The sequence below is a fragment of the Fundulus heteroclitus genome, unplaced genomic scaffold (assembly GCF_011125445.2).
Source record: "Fundulus heteroclitus isolate FHET01 unplaced genomic scaffold, MU-UCD_Fhet_4.1 scaffold_191, whole genome shotgun sequence".
NCBI lineage: Eukaryota > Metazoa > Chordata > Actinopteri > Cyprinodontiformes > Fundulidae > Fundulus > Fundulus heteroclitus.
The window spans coordinates 29,569-46,538 of NW_023396603.1; the positions used below are offsets into that span (position 1 = coordinate 29,569).

The window sequence follows — 16,970 nt, forward strand, 5'->3', positions numbered from 1 at the left end:
GCTTGCTCAGTATGAGGGATTGCTGCAAAGCCATGGACAATGCAGACAACTGTCCCTGTGGGTCTACGCTTCTTCAGGAGGAGTGAATGCTGCTTGTCAAGACTTTGATGCAATCAACTGGGTTCCTTTGGATAGGAAATTGTTTTGACCAATCTGTATAATCTGACCCAATCTGTATAATCTGATTGAATTTGACTTTGGAAAGTGCCTTGAGATCACGTTTCATGAATTGGCGCTATATAAATGAAATTGAATTGAATTGAATTGAGGGAGAGACCTTACATTTAATAAACCACATTCAATGGTTTTATATTTTTGGTTCAAATTGAGTCGTATTGACTATTATGATTTGCTCCTTTTAGATCACTTTTTAATCTGTTTAGTTTTAGCCATGGAAAAGACTGTCTCAATGGGGTAATTAATGGGTAACAGTACAGAAGCTGTATAGAGGTGTGTTAAACTACGTCTATGCTTACTGGTTTGGACCATGGGTTGTCAGCATTTTGGAGAACTAATAAATCCGGCGAGATTCCTAGAAAGAAGAGCTGCACTATGCATCCAAAGTGGGATGGATGCCGTCTCTCCGGATCAGACCAGATTTTCCCCAGAAAGTTTGGCAGTTATCAATGTAGCCCACATCGTTTTCAACTGGCTAATGGCTCTTCCAAGAGCTGTTGAGCTCCTGCGATTCCTGTATTCTGTTGCTGTGGTGTGGATTGTGGTTTGGTGTTCGAGACTCTCTCAATATAATAGATGACAGTCTTTGCACGCTCTGACTGTCCAAGTAGCACGGAGCCTGAACTTCTTCCCCAGCCAGAGGAGCACCATCACCCTCTCATCCTGCAGGTCCACCAAGTGACCTCTTCCCTGAAAAAGGTCAACACCAACTAGGCTGCAGGTCCAGACATGGTGTCAGGTTGGATGCTTAAATTGTGTGCGGGCCAGCTAGCAGGGGTCTTTCTGGACATCTTCAGCCTCTCCCTGCAGCTCTCCGTGTTTCCTGCCTTTCTGAGATCTGTTACCGGGCTGTCCACAAGAAACCAATCATCACCTGCCTCAATGACTATCGTCCCATCACTCTGACCCCCTTCATCATGAAGTTTTTCGAGAGGATCTTCCTAAAGTACACCAAGATGCCATCCCTGCTGGCCTGGACAGCCTGCAGTTTGCCTACAGGGAGAATCGCTCCACAGAGGATGCAGCACTGCAATGCTCATTAGCACTGCCCTCAGCTGACTCATCTGCAGCATTCCAACACCAATGTTAGGATGCTGTTCATGGACTTCAGCTTAACTTAGACCCCTGTTCCCCAGATAGAACCAGCACAGAGAGCCGCCATGAACAAGGACCCAGACAAAAAGCCAGACACGGAACCATCCAAGCACCCCCTGCCCCACTTATTAAAAAAAAAAAATTTAAGTAAAATTAAATTAAACCCAGCCCAACACTAACATTCAACTCCCACTCCATATACGACGACAGACACCCAGGCTGGGTACACCCCAATTCCCCTCCCATCCCATCCACACACTAGCAGAATGCACCCCCTGAAGGGGAGAGCATCTGCCACGAGATAATAATGTCCATAACCCCCCACCCAGGTAGGGCCAGACACCCAGAAACATTCTCCACAGAACCCAAGCCCCAGAGGCCCCACAAGGACACTTGCCCAAGGGCAACACACCCCAGGAACTCCGAGCTCCGGACTCACCCCAGACGCACATCCGCCGCCACACCCCCCCCACCCCCCCCCCTTCCCTCCCCCCGAGAGTCTTGCATGTTGCCGCCGGAGGCCGCCCCGAGGTCCCACCTCAGTGGGGGCCACAGACCACGGCCCCATCCACCCGGAGATGGGGCCAAACATGAACCGAATGGGCCAGCAGATCGGAGGGGTTTTCGCCTGAGGAGCAATTCAATGTAGAACCGCCACTGGACATACCTCGAAGAGACTTTTTTCATGATTTGGAGGAATCTACCGTATTTTTCGGACTATAAGGCACACTTAAAATCCTGAAATTTTCTCAAAAATGTATGGTGCACCTTATAATCTAGTGCACCATATATATGGTCACTGTTGTACTTACTGACTGATTTTATGTGGTACAATGTGCTCAAAAATCTGTTAAAATGTGTAAGTCACTACCTGATTAGACCCCTGAGCAGTCTACAAGATTGCCTGACTGTAATGTCGGAACTAGAAGTGCATTCAAGTAAAGGCCCCCACATACTCCAGCGTACTTCACTCCGTGGAGGTCTGCGCGTACTCGAGGCGTACTCAAAGCGGAGTCTGTGCGGACTCCGAGCATATAGATACTACGTGCAGAGCTAAATTTTTATGACCATGTACGCGGTGTCACGCTATAAACTTATCAGAGGCAAGAAGTCTTCACATGGAACTGTTTTATATGTGACACCGAGCTTAAGACTGAGCTGCTCCAAGCAGGCGGCCACAAAGACGTGCAGCGTCACAGTCCCTCTCTGTTGTCACAAACAGGTGTGTGGTGGGAGCCTGCCAGAAAAAAATGGCTCTAGGTGCTCAGCTAGCTAATCACACATTTTATCATTCGTTCCACCACTTCGTCTCACTAGCAGGGTGTGACAATTATAGGAATTTGCCACAAGAACTGCTCAGTACGCTCAACTATGAAGGTTAAAAAGTCTGCGGAGAGTCAGTGCAGATTCCACCAAGCTCACAGTATGTGCACAGTATGCCCAAATATATGGGAGCCTTTAGGCAACCCATGCCCAGAGTACGCCCTAGCAACAACAAACCTAGTAAGTTAATTCAATATATAAGTTACATTTATTTTGCTGTTATGTTAGAAACAGGGCAGTGTAGTCCAACTACTTTGGTTAGCTCTGTTGGGAGCTATCCTCTGTTGGAAGGATAGCTCTCTCTCTAAGGAGAGAGCTGTGTACGCGAAGGGGCAGAGTGATATTACACACTTGGGAAGAATATTTAGTGCGCTTTATAATCCGGTGCGTCTTATATGTGGACAAATACACACAGTGACACATTAATTCACCATTTTCAATTGCATTAAAATGCTGCTATTTCATGTAGGGGAGAATTATGAGTCATGTTTGGCGAATTTTCATGTATGTTTAGGCCTCCAAAAAGTTATTTAAAGGTGAGTAGTTATAATAATACTGAATAAATCCTTCAGATAGAACAGGCCTTCATAGCGCTTTGCTACCTGGGCCTAACAAGAGCGGTATACAAAGGAGCATGGGAAGGATGATGTGGATGAAAGAGAGTCTCAGCACAAATTTTTACAAAGAAAGATTGCAGCAAGAGTAAAAGGAAAGGTTTACAATGAGAGGCCAATGAGAACTGATAGGAGTGCTTAGGAGATGCTAGTACTAACAAAAAGACATTGTAATGTTTTCTAGGATCATAATGTCTGATTTTTTTTTTTTTGCAGATGGAAAATTTGCAGATTTACTGGTCCACCTCTGAGCAGTAGTTAGGTTTGCTAATCTGTCAGAATTCCTCTCTGACTCTTTGTACGGATATGTGTGGTATTTATTCCCAGATTGAACATTCACCAGGAGGGGCTACCAGTTTTTGCTTTTTCCATATTCACTTCCAAGGAAAGAGACTATTATAAAGGGTTGTTAAGAATTTAATGTAATCCCTTTCATCTTGCTTTTTTTGTTTTCTTTTTTTTTTTTTTTGTCCCATCAAGCTCAGGGTAGATTAGATGAAAGGTTGCCACAGAATGCTCTGGCTATCTATAAATCAGAAGTGCCTAAATGCAAGGTGCAAGTTATTTTTTATTTATTTTTGTTTGTTTTGTTATTGTTGTGAGAAGCCCAGCGAGCCCAGCTGTGGGACTTTTTATTTATTTTTTATAAAATCAACATTAATCACAGCACAGAATACATTTACACAGTCAATGTACCAACCCAAAAACCTCGCTCCCACCCCCACCCCCCACACATACACACACACACTCACTCACATTCATTCACCCACATTGAATGAAATCATTCATCCACAACTTACATTTTCAGGATTAACATTTGAGAACTTCCCACCTATTTTTATGTTTTCTGGCTTCATTATCGGTTTCAACCATATAACTTTCTCAAGTTAAAAAATGCTGAATAAATGTTTTAAAGAAATTAATAAGTGAGAAACTATTTTTGGCTTTAAAAATAAATCTTTTACCAAGTACAATGATTAAATTAACTAAATCGTTACTGTTGATGAACTCTCCTAGTAAAACAGAAACCACATCAAGCTTAATAGACAGACCAATCTTTAAACACATTTTTTCAACTTCCACCCAAAATTGAGACACAATATGACAATACCAAAACAAATGCAGGGTGGATTCAGACTCCTGACAACAGAAACGGCAATCATCTGACTCTGTCATATTCCATAGTTTTAACATTTTCCCAGTGGGTAAGAAATTATATATAATTTTAATTTGAAAATAACAATTTTGTACATCAACAGTAGTTTTATAGATTAGTTTAAATATTTTATCCCACGGCAGCGGGCAGTCAAAGTAGTCCTCCCATTTTATTTATGTGCAACCCTCAGTGATTTTTTTATTAAATAAAAATTATATATTTTTCTATTAATTTTAATTCCCTTTTGCCAATTAGAGTTTCTTATTAGAGGTTTACAAACATATATTTTAGTACTTCCATTGTTAATTATTTTGTTCAATTTTTTTCCAATTACTCCAATGAGTTGGTTAAAGGAAAACTTTGAACAAGCGTCACCATACAAAGTTCTAAATTCCTCATACTCCATAATTTTACCATTCTCATTGATAATATCATTAACAAAGATAACACCTCTTTCAAACATGTTTTTCCAAAAGAACGGCTTTCCGTCTATTAGTATATTGGAATTCATCCATATTATCTGCTGCAAAATGTCCTCTCTTTTTTCTGGTACATAAAATTGAAAACACCACCATGAGTGGCTTGTTTCCTTTATGAATCCTTTATGATGTTTCCCAAAAAATCTCTACATATGGAAAATGGGAAGGCATCACTTGTAAAAAAGGATACAGTTTCTTGTGATACACTATATGTTTTTTGTCCAATAGGACACTTGTGTACCACTCATTGTTAATGTACATCTTTGGAAGAATTGATGCTTTTAAAGACAAACACATAGCTTCAAGTTTGAGGAGTTTCAAACCCCCATATTTATAGTCATTGTACAAAACCTTTCTTTTTATCTTTTCTGGCTTGCCATCCCAGATAAAAATCAAAGATTTTCTGCTCATAACACTTAAAGAAAATTTGTGATGGAGCTGGTAAGGACAGAAATAAATAAATAAATTGAGTAAAAATTAAAGAATTAACAATAGATATTTTACCATACAAGGTTAGATATTTCCCTTTCCACAATTGCAGAATTTTATCCAACTTTCTTAGTCGATTATCATAATTTACTGAATTTATATCTTCCAGATTTTCTGGGATCACAACACCAAGTATGTTAACAGGTCCATCTGTCAACATAACAGGCACTTTACATTTCATTCGAAATTATGTTTTCTTTAAACTTCAAATCCTTAATATTTTACATTTATCATAGTTAAGTTTAAGCCCTGATTGCTCTGAAAAGATGTCCAAAATATTTATAAGGTTCTGTAAACAATGAGGATTGGGGCTAATGAAGAAACTTGTATCATCCGCATACATTGTTATTTTACTTTCAATATTATTATTAATGAGCCCTTCAATATTTTTATTTAATCTCACTTTAATCGCTAATATTTCCATTGCAATAATAAATAAGTTTGGAGACAAAGGACACCCTTGTTTAAGACCTATTACTAAAGGTATTGTCCCCGAGATGTTTCCATTATTTATAATTCTACAATTAGTTTTGTTATATAGCGTCTTGATCCAGTGTAATATTGAGTTGCCAAAATTGAAAAAAGATAAACTTTTACATACAAAATCTAAGCTAATTTTGTCAAATGCCTTCTCCAAATCGGCAACAAAAATGAATCCTTTTTTATTCTCTATATTATAATTTTCTATGATTTCTAATAACTGTCTAATATTATTTCCTATATTTCTTCCTTGTAAGAAACCTGATTGGTCTTGATGAATAATATTTGGTAAAGCAGACTTAAGTCGTATAGCCAAACATTTTGCCAGGATCTTAGCATCATAACATTGAAGTGTTATTGGTCTCCATTTTTTTAAATATCCTGGGTCTTTATATTGGCCATTTGCTTTCTGTTTCAATAGCAGTGAAATAAGACCTTCTGTTTGAGAGTTTGACAAAAAACCTGTTATGTATGAATACTTAAAACTAGCCAGTAATGGTTTCTTAACCTCTTTATAAAATACTTGATAAACCTCTTTGGTATTCCATCTAATCCTGGGGTTTTCCCTGGATGGAAAGACTTAATTAACCTGACAAAAGCCAGCTGTATGTTGCTCCGCCTAGCTCCACTCACATACATCTGGGACACCGCCATAGGAATTGCCTTTACTGAAGGCTGGGCCTTATCAAAAATTCTTGCATATGATTGGATAAGCCACTTGTCTGTCATCTTTATTGACGTGCTATTTCAACCACTCACACCGAAGCTAACCCGTGACGCTGATGATAGCGACGCAGGAAAAAAAAAAATAAAATAATAATGTGTTTGCGGCTCTAGTGGCACGCGTTTTATTGACAGTGAGCTGACAGGAAGAGGGGGGAAGACAGGCGGCAAAGCACCACGGGTCGGAGTCGATTCCGGGCCGACCGCGTTGAGGACTAAAGGCCTCCTAACATAGTTAGCGCTAACCGCTAAGGGGCGCGTCTGCGCGTCCGCCCCGGAAAACAAAACTTGCCAAATCCGGTCGGGAGAAGGGCGAAAACATCGTTTCCACCAACAAAAGCCTTCAGAGGCGTTCTCTGATGTTCTTTTAATGAAACAATAGTACGTAGATTGGACAACACGGAAGAAATAGCAGCATCAATGTTAACGCTTGCTTCCTCAACGAGCCGCCATTGCTATCAAAACAGTCTCACGTCATGGTCGCGTCTCCACTACGTCACATCTATGAAATGCCAGCCCTGCGTCCTGATTGGCCAGATCATAAAATTGGTTGGGGAAATCACTTTCTACCGGCGGTGTCCCAGATGTATGTGAGTGGAGCTAGGCGGAGCAACATACAGCTGGCTTTTGTCAGGTTAAGACTTAATAGCTTCCATAAGTTCTTTTTCTTTAATGAGGCCTTCACAGGAACTACTTTCTTCAGAACTCAATTTTTTTCCTAAATTTCTGGAGAAAATTTTATTGTGTCAGGATGAATTACCGGATTTGAAAAAATATTTTTAAAATAATTTTCTATTTCATTAAACAATATGGCGTTTGTAGTCAATACTTTTCCATTTGTTTGAATAAGCTTAGAAATGTTCTTTTTTGAAAGATTTTTTGTTTGGATATAAAAAAAAATTAGAACACTTCTCACCTTTTTTCATCCAAATTGCAGTCATAACTTTTCAGTAACTGTTTTTCAACCAAATCGGCTAACTCTTCTTGTTTGGTTGTTAAGGAATTCAATTGTTAATTTGTCGGATAATCATTACCATCAATAACCTGTTGTAGATCCTCAATTTCTGTCTATAATACCTGTTTTGCTATTTTGAGTTGTTTTTTTATCCACGAAGAATAAGCAATGGCATGGCCCCTAAAACAACATTTGAAGGCTTCCCAGACTATCTGGGGATTTGAAGATCCTACATTATGTTTAAAAAAGTCATTAATAAATTGCTTAGTTTTCTTAATAAATTCATCATCTTGTAGAAGCATTTGATTAAACTTCCAATATCCGGGCCCACGTATATTATCTTCAATTACAATGTTTAAACCTATACAATAATGATCTGAGCGCAGTTTGTCATCAGTTGATATTGCAGTTACCTTCTTTAACAATGAAAATGATATAAGAAAATAGTCAATATGACTTGCCTGGTTTTGTCTTCTCCAAGTATACCGTACTACCTTAGGATTTTTAAATCTCCAGATATCTATTAGTTTAAATGCATCCATAAGATTTCGGATCTTTTGTAAAGATTGAGGATGATAATCTATTGAAGAATTACCTTTTCGGTCCAGTACTCTATCTAAGGCTTCCCAGATAATCATTTCTCCTTGTTGTTCCTGCAACTTATCCCATATTTCTTCATAAAAAGAAGGTTTGTCTACGTTTGGCCCATACAGATTCAAAATACACATCTTTTGACCCTGAATAATTGTATTTAATAATAGCCATCGTCCTTGTGAATCTTTTTCTATAGAGTTAAATTGGAAAAGAAATTGTTTTTTTATCAAAAGCATAACACCTTTTGAATTTCTGTGACCATGTGAAAAGAAAATTGGACCATCCCATTCTTTTCTCCATTTATCCTCATCTAAAGTAGTTGAATGTGTTTCTTGAAGACAAAAGAGATCATGGTTGTTTTTCTTTTAACCACATAAATATAAGTTTTCTTTTCTTGTTGTCTGCAAGACCATTACAATTATAACTAATTATTCCGACTTCATTGCCGTTCTTATATAGACCATGAGACCTGAGTAGATTAATTCTACATTTTATTGGTTCTTTTAATACCATAAATTTCATAAACTTGAGAATCTTGTAACTAAAAATTACAGCATCACCTGCCAATTCCAAGGAAACCGATATTACAAAAAATAAATCCACAAACCCCCCATCCACACCACATGCACACCCACAGCACACAAGACAGAATAACACATAGAAGTGCAAGTTATTACTCTTCTTCAGTAGGGGCTCTGCAGCTGTTCTAAAAAGAATTTGTTTGTTGTCCTAAACAGCTGATGTTTAGATGTATGCTGAAACTTGAGGATGTTTGTTTGTTAGGACTCTGCTCTGACCTTTCTTTGCCATCAAAGGGAGACTTTAATTCCACGTTTAAAACTATACATTAGTAAATGGTAAATGGACTGAACTTATATAGCGCTTTTCCAGTCATGCTGACCACCCAAAGCGCTGTACATACACTATAGCCACATTCACCCAATCGCTCTCACAAATGCACACACATTTTTACACCGAGACATAGCTCGGTTAGTATCTTGCGTAACAGCAAGTGAGAATGCTAATCTGCAGAATGATTTCAGCAGAAGATCCCTGCAGAATAGAAAAAGTAGCTGAAAAACATTGAAATCAGATTTGAAGAATTTGAAAAAAAAAATAATTTGAAGGGATTTGAAGAATTTTAAAAATTTAAAAAATTTGAAGAAATAGAAGAATGTAAAGAATTTGAAGAATGTGAAGAATTTGAAGGAATTTGAAGAATTTGAAAATATTTGAAGGAATTAGAAAAAATTGAAGAATTTGAAAAATTTTAAACATTTGAAAAATTTTAAACATTTGAAGAATTGGAACAATTGGAACAATTGGAACAATTTGAATGAATTTGAAGAATTTGAAAACATTTGAAGGAATTTAAAAATTTTGAAGAATTTGAAAAAAATTTAAGAATTTGAAAGACCTGAAGAATTTGAATAATGTGAAGAATTCTAATGTATTTGAAGAATTTGAAGGAATTGAAGAATTTAAAGGAATTTGTATTGATTTCAATGGGAGCAACCAAAAAAAAAAAAAAACGCACAAAAAGTGAAATATTTTAAAAAGTGAAAAAGTTAGCATAACCATGAGAAATAGCAGTCATGCCGGGAACGAGCCAAACATTTTGATACCAAAATTGTTGAAATCGGTTGAAGTATGCAGGAGTAGTTAGATGCCGACGGAATAATAATAAAGAAAAACAGGAAAACAATAAGTGAGAATGCTGTATTGGTAGTCATTCATTAGTAGAAGCTCGTGGCGTAGCGGGTAGCACAACCCATTTTTGGAGGCCTTTAGTCCTCGACCCCGGGTTCGAATCCGACCCACGGTCCTTTGCTGCATGTCTCTCCCCTTTCCTGTCAGTCTACTGTCAATAAAAAAAACCACTAGAAGCTGCAAAAAATCAAAAAAAGATGCAAGGAATGTATCAGTTACTGCTGATTGCACTATAGATTTAATATTCCCACCTTTAATAATTCAGGTGGTTGGTACTAGAAATTAGTATGTTTAAAATAACATCTTTAGATAGGAACTGGTTTTGGAACTGAATCAGTCACATACTTCATCTTCCATACAAGAAATATACTAATGTTAATATTTCCTTTCTCTTTATATTAGATTTTATAACGTGGTTAAGAAAATCCTTCCCAGAGGCCAAATTCTTAAATTCTAAGCTGCTCTAATTTTATAACTATGACCACAATTATTTAAAACAACAATGCAACTTCTCTGAACTGCACAGAATTTGTCAAAGCCCAACTGGCAACAAATCTGTTGAACTCCTGGAAATCAACTGTTTCTGAACTGAAATGATGTTTGTTTCCCTGTGGTCACCCAGCTGGAGTGCCAATCCTTCATTCTGTGTGCTCTCCCATCTTCCTATGGAGTGTGCTTGCCATGGCAATCACCCAGCTGAGGCTGATCTTCTTCATGGGAGCCATGAATAAGATGCTGGAGTTCTTGGTGACTCATGGTGACCCAAACTGTAAGTGTAACACATACACACAACAATTTATTACACATCTTTAGAAATGTTGTGTCCAATGCATTCAAACTGCCCTTGACTTAGTGTTAAAGCTTAATTTGTACAGCTGCTGCTATTCAATTCAATTCAGTTTTATTTATATAGCACCAATTCACAACTCATCATCTCAAAGTCAAATTCAGTCAAATCATCCAGACAGATTGGTCAAATCTGTCTATCTAGAAAACCCAGGAAATTGTGTCCAGTCACTGACAAGCAACATTCACTCCTCCTGAAAGAGAGTGGAGCCACAGTGGAAAGTTGTCTGCATTGTAGATTGCTTTGCAGCAATATAGCGATGGTGGAGTACACCCCTTTAACAGGAAGAAACTTCCACAAGAATCAGTGTGAACGGCCATCTAAGACTACCGACTGGGAGTTTAAGAACACAGAGGAGCAGAGAAGCACTGATCCAGGAATCTTTTTTATATTAGAGTGGGTAATGGCAGACGATCTGCCCCCTAGATGGTGTCACAGCTGACAGAATGCCAGACCAGGTGTACCTAATATGAAGAGGAAGAAAGACAGAGTGAACATTAAGTTAAAATTTGAAATAACAAATATGGAAAAATTGGAGAACAGTAGGAGAGCAAAGTGAGAGAAATCGATCTTGATGACCTCCAACATTCTATTCTCAGTTTAAAAGGTAGCCAGTGAAAGGAAGCTAAAATCTTTTTAACTTTCAAGAGAACTCTTGCTGCAGCGCTTTGAGTCAACTGAAGTGTTAAATAACAGACCTGTTTGCGGTCGTCCCAGGTTCTTTTATCTGGTAATGTGGTGTTTCTATTGTAGACTTCTGTAGTAATAAAAAGACTCTTTAAACCGTAACTATATTTTACTATATTTAATATAAAAGGCAGAGGAATGTTTACAGCTTCAGTACTGGTCTCTCATACACAACAATGCAACAGGTGCCCGCAAGAGTCCTGTTCATTCTCTCACCCAGACGTTAAGTAGGAAACATTGTGTCCACACAACAAAAAATACCCTCTAAAAATGAGAAAAAAATATAGTGTTTTAGGTGAAAAATTGCTTATTTGGAGCAAAATAATCTGCCAGTGCAGCAAGCAAATGGGACTTGGTAAGATTTCTTAAAACAAGAACATCTAGTAGTAAGCATCCAAAAAAACTTAAATAAAGTATAAAAATCTATTCTTTCTTTTACTTGTTAAAATTTCTTCTCTTATTTTAAGCAATTTATTCTCATTTGTTAGTCATTATTGCTTAGAATTAAATGTCCTCTAACCAATTATTGCCCAAAACAAGCCTACAACAGGCTTAAAAACACGTCAAACGTACTTGATACCAGTTAATTTAAAGGCTTAAAACTAGTCTGATTTTCTTTGCTAGAATACTTATTCTCTTATCTAGAATTTATTTCATTATTTAGGCGTAGTGAATGTATGGGAAAAATACACTTGACAAGAACTTAAAAAAAAGTTTTTATTCATATTTTAGCAGAAATCTCACAGAATTAAGAGAAATACCCCCCAACCCCCCCTAAAAAAAAAAACCAACAACAATGTGCCAAAGCTGACTGGCAGGCCTAACAATGAAGAGATGATGATGTTGCAGCATCGAGACAGGGCCCGAACACTGTTGCCCTTAACTGTTCAAACAATAAACTTCAGCATTCATCTCTCATACACACTACCTAAGAAAGGTCTGATCATCTAACTAGAGCTACTCAATGAAACAACAAATAGTGCAATTTGCAATTGTAATTTCAGAGGGATTGCAAAACCTTACCAGCAGGAAGTCCCACCGGTGGCTTCAGGACCTTCTTACAGACACCATAAAAGGAGAGTTTGGTTCTGTAGTCTGCCCAGCGCTCCTTCAGCTCTTTCACATAACGCGCGTTGTCCTTCACCACTATTCGTCTCAGCTCCTCAAGAACCTTGGCATTATATTGCAAAAAAAAAATTTAATTAATTAATTAATTAATATAACAGGTTTTTCTTAAAATACAAGGATACAGGCTGACCGGTACATTCTTCCCTTAATTCTGAGTAGTGAGTGTACTTACATGGTCTATGTTCTTGAAGCACGAGTAGGCCTCAAAGATTTTGAGATTTAGTATAATCAACTTCTTGCAACTGATAATTATCTATAAGTCTATTAGTCACGTTTCTCAATTCTTTTCGAGAGGGTCTGGTTTTACCAATCCGAAATAGAGTAAATATAATTTGCTTGTAAGGCTAAATGCAAATGTGAAATCCAATACACTTACCAACAGCTGCATCTTTCACTGGAGTGCTTGTTAATGGGGTGTGGACCTCAGGGGTGCTAGGGGTGCTGCTGGAGCTTAACAAAAGGAGAATGGTAGATGTGGTGGAATCATCAGTGTCATTGGCATCCATATATTGCAGTTTTCTTTTCCCACTTGCAGGACTGCCACCCTGGCTTTTCTTCGGTAATTGAACATTGTAGATTCTCTTTTGCAGTCGTTTGAAGACTTCAGTCTAGGCAGAAAATCCAAAGACCAAGAGAAAGACATTGTTCTTGGTCAAATATCCACATTTGCGGACTTCCGGTTCCGCTATCGAGGGGATGGCAACCTAATACGTCTAGCTCCCGAAAGGTTTTACAAATCAACTCCCTAAAAACCGTGATTTTGTCAACCCAGGTGGGTACTTTTAAGACAATGAAAAAGGGGGTTTCTACTAGAAGTAGACTAAGTATGGCGCCGGCAGAAGAAGACTCAAACGGGAGTCACAGCCGTAGCAGCTCTCCAGACCAGGCAAACACAGGAGAAAAACATCGCTCCGAGGCTAGCCTGAATAGCATCCTCAGCGAAATTCGCGCATTTAAAGAGGACGTGATAAAGAGAGCATGGCAGAAAAAGGAAGTGTTCTGCGACAACGTCCGCTTCTATGTCGACCACGACTTCCCCCCTGAAGTGCTAAAAAAACGCGGCGAATACAACAAGGCCAAAAAAGTGTTGAAAGCAAACACTGCATGAAAAGTGAGATTTTCGTCCCCGTAAACTACCGCAGATCTCCCTCATTTTCGGCAGTTAACGTCAATTTGCAACCCGCGCTTGTCGCCGTTTGTCAGTGCCACAAATTGTCGAAACCGGACTATGACGTATGTGGAGAGCGATCAGTTGTACTAATGGCCCTAATTAGCATATGAATGCAGCGAACCCGCGCGGCTGGCCAGGTCTGGCCATAGCGCCTGCAATTTGTCTCCGAGTTGTGAAGACGGCGTCCTGCTTACTGTGAATCACAAACAATACACTTTAATAAAGCTTGTTCTTGCAAGTTGAAGGTAAGTTGAACGCGAGACGTCGTCCAGCCATTGATCACTTACCAGCAGTTGTGGTTTTATTTCATCTTCAAGCTCAGAAGAGGACATGAACACACAGTAGCGGAGCGCTCAGCACGTTTTTTTCTTCTTCTTCTTCTTCTTCTTCTTCTTCTTCTTCTTCTTCTCTTCTATCATGGCGGATCGCAAGCAACTTTAAGGTGCATACCGCCACCTACTGTTAATGAGTGTGTAGCAACACTGTTTTACATCTATTAAATTCTATTTGTTAATTTTGTATTCTGAAGATAATAAATAATAAATAAATAATGCTTTCCTTAATCTATAAATATCCTTTATATTTCCTTTATTTCCCAATTATCCTTTAAGACACCATTCTTGGCATGTCCTTTTATTCCCAACAAGTTTGTAAAATTGTCGAAGTTACATTTACATCCATACTACTTTTAATTTTCATCCAATATACTAAACCTAATTTCATTCTTCTGAATTCCAGTGGAGTTTCTCCAGTCTCTACTAAAAGAGCGTTGATAGGTGTTGTTTTCACTGCTCCTGTGCATATACGTAAAGCCCTACTTTGTAATCTATCTATTCTTTGTAATGTTGTTTTAGCTGCTGCTCCATAAATAAAACTGCCATAATGTATTATTGATCTCATGAGAGCCTTATATATGTTTAATAATGATTGTCTATCTGCACCCCAATTATTTCCAGCCACAGCCTTCAGTAAATTTATAACTTCTAACTAAATAACACATTTTACGAAGTGATCAGTCCACAAGTGAAAAACCAGGAGACTTGTTGATGAAACTTCTGGCCATGATGCTTTTGTCATGGCAATCAACCTTCAAGATTTCTGACAATGCCATTACATCACTTCTTCTGTGCATCAAGTCTGTGAAATGTGGCTCTGTCTTGCTAAAGGCGAAACCTCCCCCTGCAACACTGATTTGCATTTGTATAGCTCACAGCATTTTCATTTACATGTTAAAGCCTCCCCTAGAATTAGGAGGAGGTGGGTCATGGGGGGACAACTGCCACGTCAATTTCTGACAATTCATGGCAGTTTTCGGTGTTGACTGCAAATTACCGTGAACAGCCGTTAACCTGAACTTCCACGACAATCTACAGTGCCGCATAGTGACGAAAATCACACTTTTCATGCAGTGAACCCCGCGAAGATGCGGATTTTCTATGATGACGGCACCCGGCTGTTCGAGAATGCTGCGGAAGCTATTAAAGATATGTCGGCGCGAGGGCTCCCAGTTATGGTGATAAAGATCCCCCCCACACCGGACCAAGAGGAGATCCAGCTCCTCTCTACCTGGCAGATGGTGAGGGGACAGAGAGACCAGGTCGCAGTCAGGAGCCCTCCGCTGCGGGCGGCTGCACACAACGTAAAAATCAAAACACTCATTTTAAAGATAAACTTAAGGAGTTCAGACGACAGCCCCCCCACCAACACATCAATTGACTGATCATATTTCCGCATCTATCAGATAAGTCTTATTTGAGACATTTACACCTCATAGGTCTTGTTTTCACATGCAGAAATCTGCCATAACAAATCTGCCTCACCTGGCCCATATCCATGTTTGAGTTCTGTCCATACTTGTACTTTTCTTTTGTTGCTTTATCAGATGAGCGGGACTTGTTTGGCCAGTCATCCTAGACTTTTTCCTCATTTTCTTTTATTATTTACTTTATTTGAACTTTGGCTGAAGTGCAGCCACACTCCAGGGCCCCACCTTCGTGACGTGGGATGTTCCCCAACGAGGACCTCGTCTTATCTAGGTCCCGCAGGGCTTCATGGAGGCGAGCCCCTGCATCGGAAGAGACGGTTCTGATCTGTTCTGGTGATGTTCTGTTCCAGAATGTTCGATATTGTTTCTTGTTTGTGTTCGGGAAAGATAGGTTTAGTATACTATGTCCAAGTTTCCCAGGAGGGATTTACGGGTATATAATGATAAGTGTAGACCACAGTAATACACAATGAACAGGCAAACCCTTAAGGTGATATCATTTAATGTGAATGGGGTTTTAAATCCAGCTAAGAGGAGTCAAATTTTAACAAAAATGAAAAGGGAGAATGCACAGATTGTGCTATTACAAGAGACACACCTTACCCCCCCCCCCCCAGAGCACGAAAAACGTAAAAGAATGGGCTTTTCTAAGGTCTTATAAATCAGGCCGCAGGAGAGGTGTAGCAACCCTGATCTCACAACAAATACCATTTGAACAGGTCTCAGAGATCTTGGACAAGGAAGGGAGATATGTAATAGTCTCAGACAAAATACATGATGTAGTTATGACAATTTGTAATGTTTATGTCCCCCCCCCCTGGAAGCAAATTGGATTTTTATAGGAATATATTCGATTTGATGATCAAGGACACAGGGGCTGTCATATGTGGAGGTGATTTTAATATCCGTCTCAATCCGAATTAGGACTCATCTAAAAACCTTGCTATCACATTGTTGCATAAGAAAATTAATGCCTTAATGATAGAACTTGGTATTCTGGATCTGTGGAGAGATTTCTACCTATCCGGCCGTGACTATACTTTTTATTCGCATCCGCATGATGTTTACTCCAGGATAGACTATTTTTTTATATTGAAGAGAGATCGACATCGAATTCACAATTGTGACATTGGAAGCATTGACCTATCTGACCATGCCCCCCTCTCCTGCACTGTAGATATTATCAATAACCCGGGTAGTACTTTATGGAGGTTGAACACGGGTATCCTAAATAACCCAAGATTTAAAGTCCAAATGAAAGAAGAAATAAAAAGGTTTCTTGAAGAAAATGATAATGGTGAGGTTGATTCAGCAACAGTATGGGATGCTTTAAAAGCAGTTATGAGAGGGAGAATAATATAATTCTGTGCCTATGAAAAGAAACAAAAACAATTATGATTAATAGATCTTAACAAAGAATTGAAAAACCTTGAGATACAACATAAAAGAGAACAAAAACCAGAAATACTAACTAAAATAAAAACAGTTAGAAAAGAAATAAATCTAATATATACACAGAAAATTGAAAAAAAGATGATATTCACAAGACAAACTTATTACGAATCTGGAGCCAAATC

At 38.7% G+C, this 16,970-nt stretch overlaps 1 protein-coding gene across 3 annotated transcripts in view; it reads left to right on the forward strand.

Moving 5' to 3' along the window:
• Window positions 1–16,970, forward strand: part of LOC105922786 (large neutral amino acids transporter small subunit 3) — a 102,981-nt gene that overhangs the window by 14,379 nt on the left and 71,632 nt on the right. For 2 of the 3 annotated variants that reach the window (XM_036129593.1, XM_036129594.1), the window contains exon 3: window positions 10,418–10,564. The exons of the other annotated variant lie outside the window; for it this stretch is intronic. In XM_036129593.1, the coding sequence (XP_035985486.1) occupies window positions 10,418–10,564 (147 nt within the window). The remainder of the gene's footprint in view (window positions 1–10,417; window positions 10,565–16,970) is intronic. 3 annotated transcript variants of the gene reach the window in all.